At 39.2% G+C, this 19448-nt stretch overlaps 1 protein-coding gene and 1 pseudogene across 1 annotated transcript; one reads left to right on the forward strand and one right to left on the reverse strand.

Annotated features, from left to right (window-relative positions):
• Positions 1-483: 483 nt before the first annotated feature.
• LOC149040038 (uncharacterized) lies at positions 484-3447 on the forward strand. Its single transcript, XM_089183058.1, has one exon. It carries the CDS (start codon positions 823-825, stop codon positions 3268-3270), a length of 2448 nt encoding a protein of 815 aa, XP_089039184.1. The 5' UTR covers positions 484-822; the 3' UTR covers positions 3271-3447.
• Positions 3448-6981: 3534 nt separating this feature from the next.
• LOC149040039 (uncharacterized) lies at positions 6982-8603 on the reverse strand (annotated as a pseudogene).
• Positions 8604-19448: the final 10845 nt, after the last annotated feature.

A 19448-nucleotide genomic window follows, 5' to 3' on the forward strand; every position in this document is an offset into this window, starting at 1 on the left:
GGTTGCTCGTCTAGTCTTCGTTTTAAAATATCTCCTAGAAAGCAAGAATGGGGCGATTTATCAAGGAACATTTTTGGTTCTGATTGGAATAGTGCGTTGTTTTGCCTGGCCCTTGGGATTACAGATAACATGTTCTTATCCTTTCCACACTGGAATTCGACAATGCTCAAGGTGATGACCAGAATCAAGCGCTGTCATCGCCCTTGTTTGTACTATTCTAATTGCAGTGCGGCGTTTCGCTGTGATGATTTATGACATTGTTTTCAAACTGAACCCTGGTCCCAATGGTCCGTTAACCCGCAACCCAAACAATCTTATTACTGTGGACATAGTTAGTTGAGGGGACTGGGTCCCCTCTACTAACTATGCTGTGGAGCGGAGTGGAATGTCACTCAGTGACAACATGTCATTGAAAATATGCAGTTTGAATGCTAGATCGTTACGGAATAAATCAGCAGCCTTTGTTGAATAGTGGTGAATGATTTGAAAGCCGATTTGTTTACAATTTGTGAGACCTGGTTGTCCGTCAACGACTGTGCTGTTCTTAATGAACTTACCCCGACGGGGTACAACACTCTTTATCACTGTCCACGATCTGGCAGAAGGGGTGGCGGAACTGCACTGCTTGTGAGGAAAGGTTTTGTCACTAGCAAAATATCTTGTATCGAGAAGTCATCTTTTGAGTTGTCAGAGTGGCTTGTTGATGTTAGATCTACTCGGCTACGCATTGTAATCATTTATAGGCCGCCTTCTTCACCTGCTCATCCAGTTTCAATCAGTACGTTCTTTGCAGAATTTTCTCACTACCTTGAATCTGTTGTTATGACCAATGAGCCGCTGGTCCTCTTGGGCGACTTTAACATACATGTTGACGTGCCTACGGATATGGATGCCATACAATTTAGAGATCTCTTGGATTCAATGGGCCTGCAACAACATGTAAAACAACCCACTCACACTCATGGTCACACCCTTGATTTACTTATCACCCGGCAGTCTGATGTCATAGTAGCGAGAGAACCAGAGATAGAGAGATATTTCTCAGATCATGCCGTTGTCCTATGTGATCTTAGGACAGCTGTGTCTGCCTCTAAAGTCACGCACGCTGAGTTCCGGAAACTCAAAGCAATTAATAAGCAACAGTTTTTGGAAGATATTCGTAATTCTAGTTTATATCGTGACCCTCCTAATACTCTTGATGAACTTGTGGATTGTTACAATAATACTCTAAGATCAGTATTGGACAAACATGCGCCAGTCCGGGCTCGCCACCTGAAGTCTCAGTCACGTCCTCCATGGTTTAATGATGAAATAGTGAAGGCGAGACGTGAAAGGCGGCGTGCTGAAAGGAAATGGCGGGCTAGTCGGCTTAATTCGGATCTCGCTGTATTTAAAGCCAAACGAAATTTTGCATTGCATGTCATGAATGAGTCTAGACGGGCCTATTATAAACAATATATTGATGAGAATAGCTCTGACCAGGGAAGGCTTTTTCAGGCCAGTAAACGCCTTTTGAATTTTCATGTAGATAGGGCTCTGCCGCCTCATTCGGATGCTCGGATGCTAGCAAATGAGATGGGCGAGTATTTTGTCCACAAAATCACGGCTATTCGGTCTGCGCTGGATGCGGATGCCAGTGGCGCAACTTCGCTTGCTACATCAGCCTCAACGTGTAGTGAGTTTTCTAAAATTTCTCCACTGTCTGAGGAGAGTGTACGGAGAATTGCTGCCTCATGTGCAAAGTCGTGCGCCTTTGATCCCCTACCATCGTCTATTCTGTCCTTCTGTTTGGATGAACTGCTCCCTGTTATCAGGAAAATTATCAACTTGTCTCTTGAGTCTGGCGTCTTTGCAGAGAACTGGAAGAATGCTTTGGTTCACCCCTTGCTTAAGAAAGCAGGACTCAAACCTATTAACAAGAATTTTCGACCGGTGAGCAACTTGCAGGTTACATCAAAGATCACGGAAAAGTCCGTGGCTATCCAATTACAAGATCATATGACAGCCAACAACTTATTTCCTGTCCTCCAAAGCACATATCGGCAGAATCACAGCACTGAGACGGCGTTATTAAAAGTTAAAAACGATCTTCTGCTAAATATGGACAAAGGTCACGTCACATTGCTTGTTATGTTAGATCTCAGCGCTGCGTTTGACACCGTAGATCACGGTATTCTTCTGCACAGGCTGCAGTCCAAGCTTGGCCTTCGGGATAAGGCTTTATCATGGTTTAAATCTTATTTGGCGGGAAGAACGCAGCAGGTCTCAGTTAACGGATCGCTCTCTGATAAATTTAATCTGTCTTGCGGGGTCCCACAAGGTTCTTGTTTGGGCTCCCTCTTATTTACCATCTACGCGAGTTCGCTGTTTGACATCATGAAATCTCATCTGCCATCCGTTCACACCTACGCGGACGATACACAGCTATATATATCGTTTAATCCCGTTGATAAGACCAGCGAGGCTGATGCTTTGATTGCGATTGAGAACTGTATTCGTGACGTTCGCGCTTGGATGAGAGATGATAAGTTAATGCTAAATGACGATAAAACTGAGTTCCTGATCATTGGCACGGAACGTCAGTTAACAAAGGTGTCCGTTGACAAGATCAAGATCGGCCAAGCTGAGGTATCGCCTGTTTCTTCAGTGCGCAATTTGGGCACCTGGTTCGATTCTCATCTGAACATGTCGACTCATGTGACTAAGACTTGTGCTAGCGCGTTTTATTATTTGTACAATATCCGGCACATTGGGAAGTATTTGTCTCGTGAGTCCACCGTGAGGCTTGTTCACGCGTTCATCGCAAGCAGGCTTGACTACTGTAATGGTTTATTGTACGGTGCTCCTGAGTATCTAATTAAGAAACTTCAAAGAGTCATGAATGCCAGTGCTCGATTGGTTTACTGTGCACCTAAGTATTGTCACGTTACTCCTTTGCTAAGAGAACTCCACTGGCTACCAGTGCGCTTGCGCGTAGATTTTAAGATTCTCCTTGTTACATTTAAGATTCTTCACGGTGTTGCACCTAGCTATCTTAAGGATCTTGTCTCTGTCTTACCGGTCTCACGTTACCAACTACGCCGTAACAATAACGGTATATTGTTAGAAAGACCTCAGCTAAGAACGAAGAAGACCTTGGGAGATCGCGCGTTATCGATGGCTGCCCCCTTTTTATGGAACAGTCTTCCTCTGCCAATTAGACAGGAAACATCAATCGACTCTTTTAAACGCTCTGTTAAAACATATTTATTTAAAAAGGCTTTTAGTTAGATTATTATTATTTTTTTTTTATTATTTTTATTATTATTTTTTTAATATTGTAATGTTAATATTGTAATTTTACCGAGTAATTTTACTGGTTTTAATTTAGTTTTTAATAATATTGTAATGCGCTTTTGAGTATTTTTATAGAAAAAGCGCAATATAAGTATTAAATATTATTATTATTATTATATTTGTTGCCGTATAAGACTATAGTTAGACGTTTCCGTGATTGCTTACTCCACTTCCTAAACGTATACGCGCATTTTTAAGGAATAGGAATAAAAGCTATGGAACTGTTAAGTGCGTTATCGATATGTGGACTACCATCGGGGTGTTACATAAGGAAGGACAACTTGGAGTGGAAAACATTTCCACTTTCGAACAGTGCTATAAAAGATCAGTCAAAGTATGCTTCGAAGCGTTTTCATTGAGTAAACTATTTCAAAAATTTAAGGACACAATCTGTACTCTGAAATCGTCTACATGGATTACTTGAGGCAAGCAGTGTCTCTATGACGGTCGATCGGGTGATCGATCAACCGAGAAAATACTCGACGCTTTTTCTGCCTACAAATGAAATGTATCCATGTTCGGTAGCAGAAAAACGAGCCAATGTCTGGGTCGGGGGGAGAAACGGTTGCAGATTCAGGGGATGTCTTCGATTTCCACCGGCTTTTAAAAAAAATTGAACTTTGACGATTGCTAATATTTCAGTGGACCATCGATAAATCTGAGAGAGCATAGAGCGCTCTATTGTTAGTCCGTATAGCAAAAGCAAAAACAATGTTCTGTGAAAAAGAAAAACAACTATACAGCTTGAGTAAAGTTGCTAGTAGATTGTGGAAAAGAAAAACAACTATACTGCTTGAGTAAAGTTGCTAGTAGATTCAGAGGATGGACTGGATGACCAGTGATTTGCGACTGGACACCTCTCACAAATGTTCTTAGTTTTCTTTGATGGCAAACTTTGGCCTGTTGAGAATTCAACGGGTTGTAAGGAATAGTCTTGTCATCACTGTCATTCCTCCGTCTATAACAGTGATGACAAAGCAAGCCCAAAACGACGGAGAACATCAGAACCGTAACAGACACAGAGAATAAGTAAGTCCTATTAATCTTACGTGTGGAATGTTCATATTTTGGAATACTTAGCGTGGTAAATCGACCTTATTTTTTTCCCAGAACTATTCCTTACAACGCGTTCAAATTCTCAACGATTCCTTGCACACCTTAATACGGCGTCATACAGCCTGTGGCGCTTTCATGAATTTATCTTTTGCTTTTTTTTCAAGACGTGAGCTTGGGACACCTGTGGCGTGACTCCTGTTATTCGCAAGCGATTTTAATTCTTCTGCCTTAAAATTAAGGTTAGCCTTGACCAGGATATCGTCTAATGACTTGCCCTTTCGATATTTCAATTTCGGTTGCGTCTTAAATATTACTCTTAAGCATGCCACTTCTCTGTCACTGTGTTCTTAAGGTTAGGTAAAGCCCGAATGATATAGTGCTACAAAAGGCTCCATTTATTTATGTAGGATATTTTCTTTGTTTTTCAGTGACGTTTCTCTCTCAGCAAAATGAACTTCAGAGATATATTTTTCAAAAATTTCATCTTGGTATCCTCTTTTCTTCAAGCATAATTTAAAAATCTGTACATTTTTATTTAACGTAAAGCGTCAGAAAGTTGTTCTCAGGAAGCGTAGCGTTCTCCTTTTACGTATCCTCTCTTTACGCTTGGAGGATGACGCGAGTAAAAATTTGTGTATTGGAAGGTCTCCCTCTCCTTGAAAAGCGTTTGTACGTCAAGGATCGGTACCCTGTTAATTTCTCGCCCTTGCACGCCCGAGAATGTAATTTCTGAGGCAGATTCATTTCAAGCAGTCGGTAAGAAGGTGAGACAATTGCAAATGAAATAATGATGGACATTGACATGGAGAATACACACCCAAGATTGTTGGCTCATTATTGCAAACAAAATAATACTGAAACTCCGATGTTGAATGATTACATTGAGAATCGCAAAGAGATGCTGAAGTCACTAATGGAGACTTTTCAGTTTACAAGAGATCAAGCAAAAAGAATTGTTGGCAATCGTCAATGAAAGACAGAGAGCGCCGAGATAGCACGCCTTGTTTTTGATGGTCTCATGCTATATAAGAACGACGTTGAAGGAAGACTAGATGAGCTTTTAGATGAGTGTATGAATGAAATCAAGAAAGCCATCGAGGTCGATATCAGAATAGTTGAAAAACCAATTTACTGTATTGCAAATGCTGTTCTTAATGGATCTGAAGATTTTCAAGGTGATGATGACTTTGATAATCATCGACTAAAAATGCAGACACTCCAGTTCCAATAATGATGCTGTTAATTAGGCATTTTAAGAGACAGCATACAGAAAAAAAGTGATGATAACCAGTTGTTAAAATTGGGAAGTGGTAACAGATGGGATGCCGATGATAAGACCATTTATGACCTAAGAAGAGCACAATATGATGACAAAGACATCACAGATAAGAAAATAGATATCGATAACTTATTACCACAAATATTGAAAAGCACATTATTAATACGAGATTATGACAGCAGAGTGACAGCGGTGATGATAGTGATAAGGATGTGGTTAATAAGAAATATGTTGACAGTAAAATATTTACTTTGGGTGTAACAAAAGGTCCTGATATGAATGGCAGTAAGGACATTAATGTAGCAGACCCAACAAGTGCAACAGATGGAAGCAATAAAAGGTATTTTGATACAAAAACAAGCAATTCCTTGAAAAGCGATGGTACAGGAGTAATGACTGGTAATTTGAATATGAATAGCAGAAGTATAATCAATGTCCAACGGGCGCAATGACATGAAAGTGCACATGCTGCAAATGTTAATTTTGTCAATACAACTATCAGTGAGAGCAACGTAATAACACAACTCCCAATTATTTTGAAAAATAAGTCAGGTGTGGCCTATGCATAGGACTTGCTCCTACATGTTACAGTTTATGGCATCTCACGGTGTCAATGATATTCCATTGAGCGTGCGGGATAAAAAATATGAAATGACTGGTTGTACTTTAATTTCATCACACCTGTTAAAATGACCAAAGAGTTGAAAATAAAAGATGCAGTTAAAGATGATAATCCTATTACTAAGACAGTGTTTGTTGAGAAGACAGAATCCGTTTTCTATTACTGCTATAACCTTGGACATGATAATGAGACTGTTGTTTTATTTCTAACAACTTCAAGCGGTAATACATTTGTATCTAGTAATTCACACTTTAATGTTGCATCAGAAACATTAGTTATTCAAGTTAGTGGTATTCATGAAATGCATAATAAAGATGGTTATAAGGGGAGACCAGATGATTTCGTATAAAATAATTATTGGATCATCAAAACAGCCTTTTCATAATTTCATAGACATTGAAAAAACAGATCAAAAATGGGTCGATATTAAAATATTTAATTATCCCCCCGCCACACCTCACTCGCACAACACCACCAACAAGAGAGACGGTGAATCTGTTTGGGCATCTTTAATGAGGAAACAAGGAGCCCCTGAGGGCTTGAGGAAAGCCTCCAAGCAAAGTCAAAGAGGCCCAAACAAGATTTGCTGTAAAGGGGAGAGAGGTGCGAGGAGAGAGGACGAGGTGCTAGAAGGTGAAACAGAGACCTAAAGTAAAGGAGTATATTAAAATAGCCCCGGTAGGCCTAGTTACAAAAGTTGGATATGCTTGCAGGTAATGTTCGAGAGCACAAGGCGGTCTACCAAAGGCAAAGATAAATACAATAAAAAAGCGTCCGATCTCCAATCTCCTTGAAGCTTGATGAGTTCAGCTAGGATTCCAAGCTGAAAGGCGAATGTAGCACCGCCGCGATGCAGACTATGCCCTGAGTAGTCTCAAGGGTCCAAAGAGATGAGGGAAGCCAGATGTATAATACTGTCGTTAAGGCTCTCGGAAGTGATGCAGGCAAGTTGGTTCGAGGTGGAAATAAAAGAGAAGAGAGGATTAGTGTCGGGTACAGGAGCGGTCCGTAGTAAGGAGTGGAAAGCGAATGTGGAGCAAAGTAGGGATCCAGGAATGCGTGGGACGGGAGCAATAAGGGTGGTATCACCGGCTTGGCGAGTTTTCTTCTTGTAATGGTAATAACGGCGCCGGAACTGTTGAGTGTGATGCTGATTCTGGAAAGCGCTTTCCAGGCGGAGAAGGTAATAAGTGAAGGAGGAACCAAATTTGCTGTGCGAAAGAATGTGAAGAAGATAACCAGGGCGTCGAATTGGAGCGGGATGGATGGTGTGAGTGGAGCTTTGCGATGAGTGATGTGAACCAACGACTTTACGAAACCTTTCACAGTCTGTTTGACGTGAATGTCGTCGAAAGCCTTCGTGTAAAAATGTCAAAAAACGTTTAGCTGTCGTAAGGCACTTAGATAATTGTTAATGGTATGATGAGATTTAACGGAAAAGCTGACCAAGGTGGCAAAGGTGGCGATTGTAGCCGGAACGGCGGGAAATGGTGGAAGACAGTAGAAGTGGCAGAACTTCAGGTAGGTGTTCCAAATGGATTGGTAGTTCCGCTTGGTGGCGACTAACAATGCGAAGATTTGAATTTGTCGGAAATGATACTGTAAATCACACTTGTGGAAACCTGAAAGGCGACACAAGGAGGGAATTACCACTGGCAGTCGAAGTGGAACAAATGAAAAGAGCATGAATATTCTGTTAAGGTGGGGTAATGAAGGAATTCTCCCTCATAGAAGATGTGGGCGTCGAGTCTCCCAACGGCTCAGAGAATCAGCGAACGTGTTCTGGTGATCTGGGATGTGGAGAGCGCGTAGCTCTGAGTCACAAAGGGAAGCGTAGAACCACATTTCACGTAAGCAGGACTGAAGGATAAATGGAAGGCGAGAACGACCAGTGTTAATGGCGAGTTCAGTGGTCCAATTGTCACTTCTTACTAAAATTCGCTGTCCTTGCAATTCCCGAGACCACAATTTGAGGCTGACAGTTACAGTCAGCATTTCGAGCGAAGCGATTGTGAGAGAGGCTACATCAATGAACGGCGGATAGGTGGAGTGGAAGAAACGACCATCGAAAAAGCCACCAATACCAGCAAGGCTTGCGTTAGTGCAAAAACGAGAAATTTCATCAATCCGAGGGTATGAACGCAATAAGGAGACACCGTTGTATGCCAAGAGGAAATGTTGCCACCAGCGCAGATCGGCAAGAAGTTCTGGGTTGGGTGAAAAGTGATGAGGTTTGTCGGGAAGTTGACGAAGTTGGTGTAGGAGGTGGTGCATGAAGACTCTTCCCGAGCTAATGCAATGACCTCGCATGTTCAACGTAATTTGTCAAGCGCAACCTCAAGAGTCATGGTTACAGTGTCGTAAATTAGACCGAAGAGAGACATTCTTGTGGAAGGAGGACAATCCTTGACCGGGGATGATTCCAGACCCAGGCTGGTGAAGAGGTCTTCAAGATCTTGACGATCTTGACGTGGGACGCCTCAGCGCCGCTAAGGTCGTCGATGCAGTTTACGCACTCGTGGTGATAAGCGGAGCAAAAAATCTACAAAATGGCGTTTGTGGTGCGCTGGCAAGCGAGAGTGGCTGACCGGAAACCGAAGGGGAGGACAGTGTCGGACGACGAAGTGGAGGAGGAGTGCTGTGCGACAGTAGAGACGGGAGACGTAATTGGTGGGTTTTGGGGATGGGTGAGATGACTAGTCAGTCTGAGCTGGGCGGCGGCACGGACGGTGGTGAACAGATCGAGGAGGCTAGTGGACGAATTGGCAATGGTGTGATCAGCAACTTTTCAATAGGCGCAGATGTGTTCTGCTCCCGGCTGGTGCGGTTCCATTCGCGGCAATAATTTCGTGGCTGGTTGTTGAGGCCAGGTGCGGCGTAAGCGTGTGTGTGTGTCGTTCGCGGGGGGTGGAGTGTTGGTTACTAAGTCGCTGAGACTCGGTGATGTTGAATCGCACTATCTTGCTGAAATCGGCTCTCCAGTCAGCAAGACTGGCTTTAATACGATCTAGAATGGCGGCATGAAAGGAAAGGACGGCGTTCCAGCGTTAGTTGAACGCAAGTCACATTAAAAACATCAGAGGTTACGTCATCAATGCTTGTTTGTCGGGTGTTTCGGAATTTGCGATGTCCAGGAAGCCATAACGAATTCATCAGTCGAGAGATCCTTAAATTTTTGTCCAATATCCAGCGAAGGAGTTGATGCGGGTTTGGAATTGGCACGGGATGAAAAAGAACAGGCCTTGGCTTTAGCATTCCGTTCCAGCAATTGAATTTCTTGATTGTCGTGTGGAGCGGTTGATATTGGCGATCCACGTAGTGGCATGTCTTCTTATTGCAGCGCAGAGGTTTTGGATGGGGCTCTAAGAGGCGGGCGCTCAACGGCTGGAAGATCGTAAAGAGAGCATCTTGGCAAGGATGGAGGCTTCTTCAGGCGTTTTCCAGCAGCAGAAGCCATAACAAACCGATTGAAAAAACGGAGACGCGTACCAAAGGGATAACTACGACATCAGAAGAATTAGTCATTCAAGTTGGTGGTATTTATGAAATGCATTGTAAAGATGGTTATAAAGGAGGAACAAATGCTTTCGTATTAATAATTAATGGATCATCAAAGGAGCTTTTCATAATTTCATAGACATTGAAAAGACAGATTAAAAATGAATGGATATAAATATATTTCATGTTGTTAATCTAGTGAAAGGAGACATGATTCATTTAAGATTAACACAAATTGCTAGCGGTCAGCATGGTTCAAGTTTATTAGATGGTGGAACTTTCAGTGATTTTTTTATCCGAAAATTACTAAAATTATGTTTTAAGATAGTATAGAGGTATACTATATATTATATGGGTATTTTTGCTGGTCACAGGGTTCAAAAGGTGACGAAGGTGATAAAGGAGATTTTGGGTCTGTACCTAACAATGAGTTGATATTAAAAATATACTGTAAATTGATAGATTTTAAAAAGAAGATCGAATTATGTCGATTTACTTTTACTAACGATGAAAAGACACTCATTGAAGTAAGGTCCTTTATGAAAGGAGTGTCATTTGATAGAGAGTTATCCGGACCAATTAAAAACCGTAGATAATATAATCCCAGGCATGCGCCCATTAGTTGATGCTTTCGAGCAACAGTACAGGAAGAAGTTTACTTGTGCTTAATTGTTGTATCGTGGTCGTTACTAATTAGTTTCAATATATTGTTCCAAAAGTTGTGATAGTATTCAAGGGTTTTCTTTGATTTTGGTTATTTCTATGCAATCCGTATTTATTTGTGTATCATTTAAGATCTGTTTCACTACGTAATTGATATTGATCATGCATTTTCTATCACCACTGATCTGTGGTAATGCATTGTTTATCTTTTCAAAGATTGCTATTATCTTATTTTATAATTCGTGGATATATATATGTCATACTTTTTGGTTAAGTTGAAGATGAACTTATCAAGATATTATTTTCTGTTTATTGTCATGGAAGCTACATGATTCTTGTAGTTGCTAATAACCATCAGTTTGTCCACAATTGATGCAAACAATCACAAGGTCTTTATTCTCTAGGCCTTAATCATCACAACATTTTACAGCCATAACTGATCGTTGCTTTATTTGTTTATAACAGAAGGGACATATTACATCCTACAATTTATGATGAATTAGTTTATTACAATACATAATAATAATATTACATGAGATATTTTTAATACGTCGCTTTCTTAATTCTATGATTTTTTAAGTTCTTGTTTTTCTTCTTCCATATTATATTATTGAAATGTCATGTTGTCTTGATCATCAAAATAAAAGGCGTCATCGTCTAGTTCACTATCATCTATAAACCTACTTTCATAACTACTTTCTGAATAATCATAACCATTCAATTCCCCAAAGTTCATTCTGTACATTTGTAATCGGACATTGTAATCAAACAGTTAGCTGTAATCGGACAGTTGAAGCAGTCAATTATACTAAGTTCACTCAGCTAAATCCGCCAATCACAGAACTGATCACAACAACCATAGCAACAACCACTTACCCTGAAAAAAAAACTAGGAAATTTCCAAATTTTTTACTTTACACATTGTCCCTACAGGAGATGCTTGTCCTAAGTGTTTTTTTTTTTCAGAAATTCTAATGGTTATGATCATCATGAGTTAGTCCAGTTCTGTCTGTAATCATACTCGTGATCGACAAAATGGACTCCTGGTTCGCGGTCGTCAGATTTTGTTAATCACTAGTATGATTACAGGCCAAATTGGACTCCACTCGGTCCTATTACCATTATCAATCACTGTCTGAACATATTTCTTCTGAACCATGTATAGTAATATATTATATTAAAAAAAAATTATCGGCGCATTTCTCTGCATCCAACTGTCTTTAATTTTCTCGAAATTCCGTCTCTTTCAATACACTATAACCACATTATAAGCGCATTTCTCAGAATTAAGCTTTCTTTAGTTTTCTTGGAATTCTTTCAATATGAGCGCATTTTGCCTCAATATATTATGATGACGTGACATGGAAACAACACATATTTCCCAGTAGAATGGTAATTGTGCGGTTGGCATGCTATAAATATACTTTTATTATATTATAACCATTTTGTTATGACGTGGAATGGAAACATCGAACATCTTTTTTCAATGTACTTAAACCAAATTATGAGCGCGTGTTGTTTTGGCGTAATATGGTCACCTCAGACAGAAAATGTACTATGAGGTGTTTGGCACTCAGTTTTTATGAAACTGCACTCCCACCCCTAACTACTTGACTACTAAAGCAGATCAGCTTTTTTGTATATTATGTTTGATTTGATTATTTTAGATTACAGTAAATATATGAAAATCGTACATGTGAACTGGGGATAAAGCAATGAATATGGTAGCGATCTTTGCAGTAATAAACACTCCTTAAGCAGTGGTGAAAATAAACTGTGAGTGCAGAAATAGACAAACTACCTGACTTCGTTCAACGAGTTAAAATGGTATAACTACCGAAAACAGTTAAATTGCAGAAAATTCAAAATCTAGCTACATTGCATTAAGTATTTAAAATGGTTAAACTAGCTAAAACAGGTGAACTGGACAAAGTGCGCAAACCAGCATAATTGGTTCAACTGGTTGAAATGGTGAGCTAATTTGTGCATTCCGTCCAGGTGAACCATTTATGACTATCTTAACCAAATGAACCAATTCGGCTAAATTGTGCAGTTTGTCCAGTTTAACTATTTCAGCTAATTTGATTATGTTAACTAGTCAATCCAATTTGAGCTGTTTTAGTATTTAATTCAGTGTAACTGGTTTAGTTAGTGTGAGCATTTTAACCAGTTGAAGTAATTCTGGTAGTTTGCACATTTTGTGCAATTTATCCGTTTTGGTTAGTTTGATCATTTCACCTAGTTAAGCTAATTTAGTCTGAACACTTGTGCAATTTAACTGTTTTAGCTAGTTTGACCTTTCTAACAAGTTGAATTCATTCAGCTAGTTTGTGCGTTTTGGGCAGTTTTAAGGTTTAAGCTAGTTTAACCATTATCACCAGTTTAACCCATTCAATTTTTTTCGTTTGGGTTTTAACTTTATAGTGAGTTTGACCATTTTAACCGCGTGAGTCAATTCAGCTAGAGTTTCGTAGTGTGTTTAGTTTGCCCTTTTAATATCCTCCCACTTATATCTGTTGAGACCATGTTGCTCTTGTTTAGGCAGAAATTTGCTGTCTAAAAGAAAAACGGAAGTTACTGTCTCATTTCATCATGAGTTAGGGGAATTAATATCTCCTGTGAGACTCATGATTTAAAAAAGTTAAATACTTTTGTTAAAAACTCACATTTCAAAATAGAGTCTTTTTATTCAAAGATTGATGGTTCTTCCAATTTTGGATTATTGGGTTACTGTTTTCCGCGGATGTTGTATAGGCAATGAAGAAGGTCTGGAATGCCTACAAAGATGAGGTGGTGGAGTAGTGCTGAATAATGCCCATTTGTCCACCGAACAAATGGTCATAGGTCTCGTTTGGGTCACTCTTAAAAAAAGAGGAACCACATTGTTAAACTGGTCGAAAAGTACCTCAAGGGAATGGCCCTAAGTTATTTCGCCAAACATTTTTAAATTAAAAGACGTAATATTCATTATTATGACATTAGAAACAAGAACAAACTAGTTACTGATAAGGTTAAAGTAGAATCGACTAAAAGATCGTTCTTTTATAAAGGGGCAGATCTTTTTAATGATTGTGTATCAATCTAGTTCCAATCTTTTTTCTCTTTTTATTTATATATTTTAAGATTCCTTAGATAGTTTTCTAAATTTTTGCTTACTTTATCTTTTATCTTATTAATATCTCATTTTTCCATTTTACGCAGGACCCATCTTGATAGCAGTCTTTGTAACTGAAATAGTCATCCTACATAGACATGTTTTATTATTGTCATTATTATTATTATTATTATTTATTCAGCTAGCTTGTGTACTTTGTGTGATCTAACCGTTGCCGCTAATTTCAGCATTTTCATCACTTGGAACAATTTAGCTACTTTGTGCATTTCGTGCAATTTAACAGTTGTAACTAGTTTGAGCAATTAAACCCATTGAATTAATTCAGCTAGTTTGTGCAGTTTGAAATTTAATCGTCGTAGCTAGTTTGACCATTTTAACCCGTTGAAGCAATTCACTTAGTTTGTGCGTTTTCTACAGTTTAACCTTTCTAGCTTGATTAAGCATTTTAACCAGTTAAACCAATTAACCTATTTTGTGTATTTTGTTCAGGTAGTTTAAGCATCTTAAGCAGTTAAACTGCGCAAAAAGCACAAGCTTTTTGCGCAGTTTAACCATTTCAGCTTAGCTGAGCATTTTAACCCCCTGGACCAATTTCGCCTAGTTTGTGCAGTGTGTGCAGTTTAACCGTTGTCAGTTTAACCATGTAACCATTTTAAGCAATCCGTTTAGTTAGTCCATTTGTTTAGTTTAACCCTTTAAGGAAGTTTGCGCATTTTGAGCAGTTCAATTAATTTAGCCAGTTTGCGCATTTTTAACAGTTTAACCGTTTAAGCTAGTTGTCATATTTTTCACCCCTTCTGCAAATTCACCTAGTTTGTAATTTTTGTGGAGTTTCACCGATTAAGCTGGTTTAGTTTGAAATATGTTTCTCGTTTTGTCACGAGCGTCCTCACGCGGAATCGAACCTCATACCTTCGGATTTCCGCGCTCCGATGCTTTATCACTGAGTCACAGGGGCTCTACTGTGAGCGAGGTCTATCACAAAGTTCATATGACACGCGTCCTGCTTACTGTTTGGATCAGCAAGTTTTGAGTTCAGTATGAACTTCTTGGCTCAGTGGTAGAAAAATATCTTTCTGTATTTCTTTACCGAGCTCAAAACTTACTATCTCTCTTATTCTATTGATTAATTGAGCTAGTTTCTGCATTTTATACATTTCATCACTGTGTGAGTGATCTTGAGCGTTTCAACCAGTTGAAACAACTTGAACCAGTTGAGATAATTTTCACCGGTTGAAAAAATTTACCTAGTTTGTGCATTTTGTGCAGTTTAACCGTTGAAGGTGGTTTGTGCATTTTGTGCAGTTTAGCCGTTGGAGCTGGTTGTGCATTTTGTGCAGGATTACCATTCTAGGTAGTTCAAGCATCTTAACCAGTCAAATTGGTTCACCAAGCTTGGGGTTTTTCTTGAACTTGTTATTTTATAATTTGGCTACATAACCAGCTGAACCAAATGACAAGTATGACTACCATAACTAATTGAGCCGATTAAGCTAGATTTTTTTCAGTTCTGCAATTAAATCGATTGAGATAGTTTTGCTCTTTTCCTAGTTGAGCCTTATCAGCTACTTCTACGATTTGCACTATTTCAACTATTTCAGCGAGCTGAGGTAGTTGGTGTATTTCAACCGATTAAGCTAGTTATGTGCTTTGTCCGGTTGAGCCGTTGCAGCTAGCTTCATTTTGTCATATAAGGTAGTTTGACCATTTTCATCATCATTATCATCTTTATTTGACTTTTTTTAAAAATACAAAAATTTATTTACAGTGTTAACAGCTAGAAGACAAGAAGACACAGGAAGTCACCGGGCTTATGGGAGAGCCACCTCACTTAAAAAATAAATCAAGTTAACAAAAAAGTGCTGCGAATATGCGGCTTGGCCAATTCAGTGATTATTTAAGTAAAAACTCTTGCATTTTCGTCCTAAAGCTAAGAAGATTTGACGAACGAGTGACTGAAGCAGGAAGAGAGTTCCAAATTCTAGGACCTTGGTAGAGAATTGTAAATTGCTCGAGATTTGTACGGCACAAATGCGTTCGATAATTACTGGCTATTCTGGTACAATAGTTGTGAATTCGCCTATTCGTTACAAAAACATTGAGAATCAATTGGGGCAGTAAGTTATTTTTTTTAATAAAACATAGATTTGGCGATTTCAAACGTATTGGAAAATATCTAAAATTCCTAGTTTGGAGAATAAGCGAGAGGAATGAGCTCGATAGTCTGAATTGGTGATAGCCTGCACAGCTCGCTTATGCCAGTAGTAAATTCTATTCAAGTTAGATATGTATGTGGACGACCAGGCGGAGTTACAATAGACGATATAAGGATAAATTAAGGTGTAGTACAAAGTGAGTTTGGTTGTAGAGGATAGGAAAAAGCGAGACCTAAATGTAATACCTACTGATTTAGCGATTTGTTTACACACAGCTGATATGGTGCTTTCAGGTGAGATGATCGTCAGTATAGAACCCAAGGAATTTAGTCATATTAGATTGTTGTAGAGGTTTAGCTCCAGAGGAGAGAAAATTTTTGGAGTTAAATTTATTCTGTCTGGGTTTAAAAATATCGTAGTTAGTTTTCTTTATATTAACTGAAAGCTTATTACATTTTAGCCAAACATCAATATTTTAGAGTTCATCATTAAGTTCGAATTCTAAGCAATTTGGGCTTGAGTGAGGATAAAAGATGCTGGTATCATCAGCGGAAAGCAGAGGGTCTGTTAATTCAGAGGCACTAGGGAGGTCATTTATGTATAGAATAAACTATAGAGGGCCTAAAATCGAACCTTGAGGGACATCTTACTTGATTGTTTGCATCAGAGAGCAGGCTTGATTGAATTGGACAAATTATTGGCGGCAAGAAAAGTAGCTCCGCGTCGTGGTTTCCTACGCTTATCTCGTGTTCTCCCAACCTCCCGCGTGTTTACGTCAGGCTATGTAAACAAGGAAACCATTTTACATTTCTTCATTATTTACCAAATAAATTAGCGCGTGCGACGTCGAGTGATTTTTCTGAAATCCAAACTGACAGCGGTAAAGTATATCGTGTTTTTCGGCAAATCTTACAAAGCGATTGTATATGGCTTTTTCGAAAAATTTGGAAAAATTAGACCACGAAAAAATAGGTCTGTAGTTTACCAAAAAACTAGGATCCTCTGCTTTGAAGATGGGAATAATTTTAGCGATATTAAGTTTGTCCGGAAAAATGCCTTTTAGCAGAGATAGATTGATAATATATTATAGTTATAGTATTTTCGTTTGTCAATGCGAACGAGATGGGTGAGTTTGTTTTTGTAGGCTTTATACTTCGTCTCAGAAGATGTTGAAGGTGATGAAACGAGCTCTCTGTAGAGTCTGTTCTTCTTGTCAACGGATTTCAGAGGTCCAGGACTAAGCCATGGAGAATTTGTTCACCTGTTTACCTTGGAGAACCTTTTAAGGGAAACAGGCGTTGTAGATTCTGGAGTATTCTTCAAGAAAATCATTATAGGCTTCATTGGGATCTTTCATGTTGCGAAAAGAGGACCATTTTGCGTTTAAAAGGTTCTCGTTCAATTTACGATTGAGTCATTGAATGTACGTGTCCTACTTTTCCTTTCTGTGCTACGCGTTAGAGTTGCGTCGTCAAAGTATGCAAAAACAGGTAAGTGGTCAGATAAATCATTTAGAATAATCCCACTGATAACATTATGTTCAAGGCTGTTGGTGAATATGTTGTCAATAGTGTCGCAGAGCATGAGGTAAGGCACGTTGGATTGGAGATGAGAGGAAGAAATACGTGTGAAAATAAGCTGTCAATAAATTCCTGTGTTGGAACATGGTGATTGTATCGGAGAAGGTCTAGGTTAAAGTCTCTCATCACATAACAATGTTTTTTGTCTTTAGAAATTAGTGAGAAAATATTGTCGAAATTGTCAATGAACATAGCAGTGTATTGATTTGGTGGTCTGTAAATGCAATCGACAATGATGTTTTTTTCCGTGGGGAACAATAACTTCCAAGAAAAGTGACTCAAGTACATCTCGATCTGAAAATTTGTATTCTTCGAGAAGTTTGTATTCAAGGCCGTTTTTTAAATAAATTCCAACTACGCCGCCTGTTTTCGATTTACGATGATTGGAGACAAAATTGTATCCTGTGATGTTTACGAGCTCTGCAGTGCAATGAGCTAGCCACGTTTCTGGCGAAGAAATCACGAAGAACGGCATATCAAAAATTTCTCAGCAAGAAATTGATTTGATCGAAATTTCTCATTAAGCTTCAAGTGTTTAAATGTGTAATAGAAAAGTTTGTTTTGTCGCCAAAAGAAGCTACTCGATTGTTCAGATCTTCCTCAACCATGTAGCCACTATTGGGCAAGCGAGTGATAAAGTTAGAGTCGGGATTCAGATGACTAGAAAGCACATTAAATAATTCGGGCCTTTCAAAAGGATTAAATAATAATGTTTCACGACGGCCGGCATCGTAACTCAAGAGACCATGAGAAAATTCATAAAATGCTAAATTAAAGGAACTATCATCCAAGTGACTAAAAGGGAAGAGAGATAGAAAGGGTGTTTCGTCAGCCATCATAGAAGTAGCAAATTGAAATTACAGATTAAGTTGCAAAATTCAGCGTGCTTAGCTTAAAGGTAGGCTCTCTTGCCGAGCAGATCTTTCAAGGTCGTCAAGGGTTTTGAACTGGATAGGGCGGGAGTCTTCGGTTTGCCACAGATAGATGGTGAAGTTCTTACACCAACAAAACCTAAAGCCATTACGAGTTTGAAATTTTTTCGTATCCGCCATGAGTTGTTGGATCTGCGGAGTTAGCCGATCAAAAAGCTTCACCTTCTCTAGTATGCAATCGGCAGGTAAACCAATCAAAGAAGCTGTTACCTTGCATGCATTTTTCCATACATTCATGACCTTCTCTTCAGAAATCCTTCTTGTGAACTTGCAAACGACTAATCTCGATCCAGGGGTCACGTTTCTGGTGGGAGTACGATGAGCAATATTGATATATTGAATAAAAAAAAATCAATTCCTGTGGCTTGAAAGAGGCTAAGACATTGTATAGTTGTGTCGGTGGCTGACTCACTTGCCTTTATTTCAGGGAGACCGACGATTGGCGTCGAGCTGAAGCAGCTCGATGCCAATCTCAATGCCAATCTCGATGCCAATCCGATACCCAATCTCTTCCACTTGCTTAGACAGGACATTCAGGTGCGACCAGAGCAGCTGTAAACTTTTATCCGCTTCCTGGCGAAGGTCATTGTAAGACTTGCCATAAAGTTGCAGGGTGTTCGAAGTCTCGTCCTATGATATTGCCATTCGACTCGCTTCGCCGCCATAGCTGAAGTTTGGGCGAATTCTGAACGTCTTCAAAATTTTTCTTTAAGGCAGTAATTTCGTATTTGAGGCTGTCATTCTCTTTTATAAGCGAATTGACGGACGGATTAAGAATAGTTAGAGGGAAAAAAAATTGCATTAACGCGGAGCGATCAAATATTCGTCCACACACCTCGCTCGCATACTGTATATCTACCACTTCTGTGCGCACTGTATATCTACTTCAACCAATTAAGATTCATTGTGCAATTTGCGCAGTTTAACCGTTTTCGTTGGTTTGATTACTTAACCATTTTAACCCATTAAACTAGTTTGATTATCTTATCTAGTCAAGCCAATTAAGCAAGTTATGCAGTTTGTGCAATGGAACCATGTAAGCTAGTTTAACCATTTGAACTACTTCAAACAAATAACAAAGATTTTGCAATCTGTGCAGTTTAACTGTCTTTGCTGGTTTGACTATTAAACCAATCGAATCAGTTAAAATATTTTGAGTGCTTTAACTACTTTATGCATTTCAGCCAGGGTTTGCAGTTTGTGCCGTTGAT

This window comes from Pocillopora damicornis, chromosome 9 (assembly GCF_964200805.1).
Source record: "Pocillopora damicornis chromosome 9, jaPocDami1.2, whole genome shotgun sequence".
Classification (NCBI taxonomy): Eukaryota; Metazoa; Cnidaria; class Anthozoa; order Scleractinia; family Pocilloporidae; genus Pocillopora; species Pocillopora damicornis.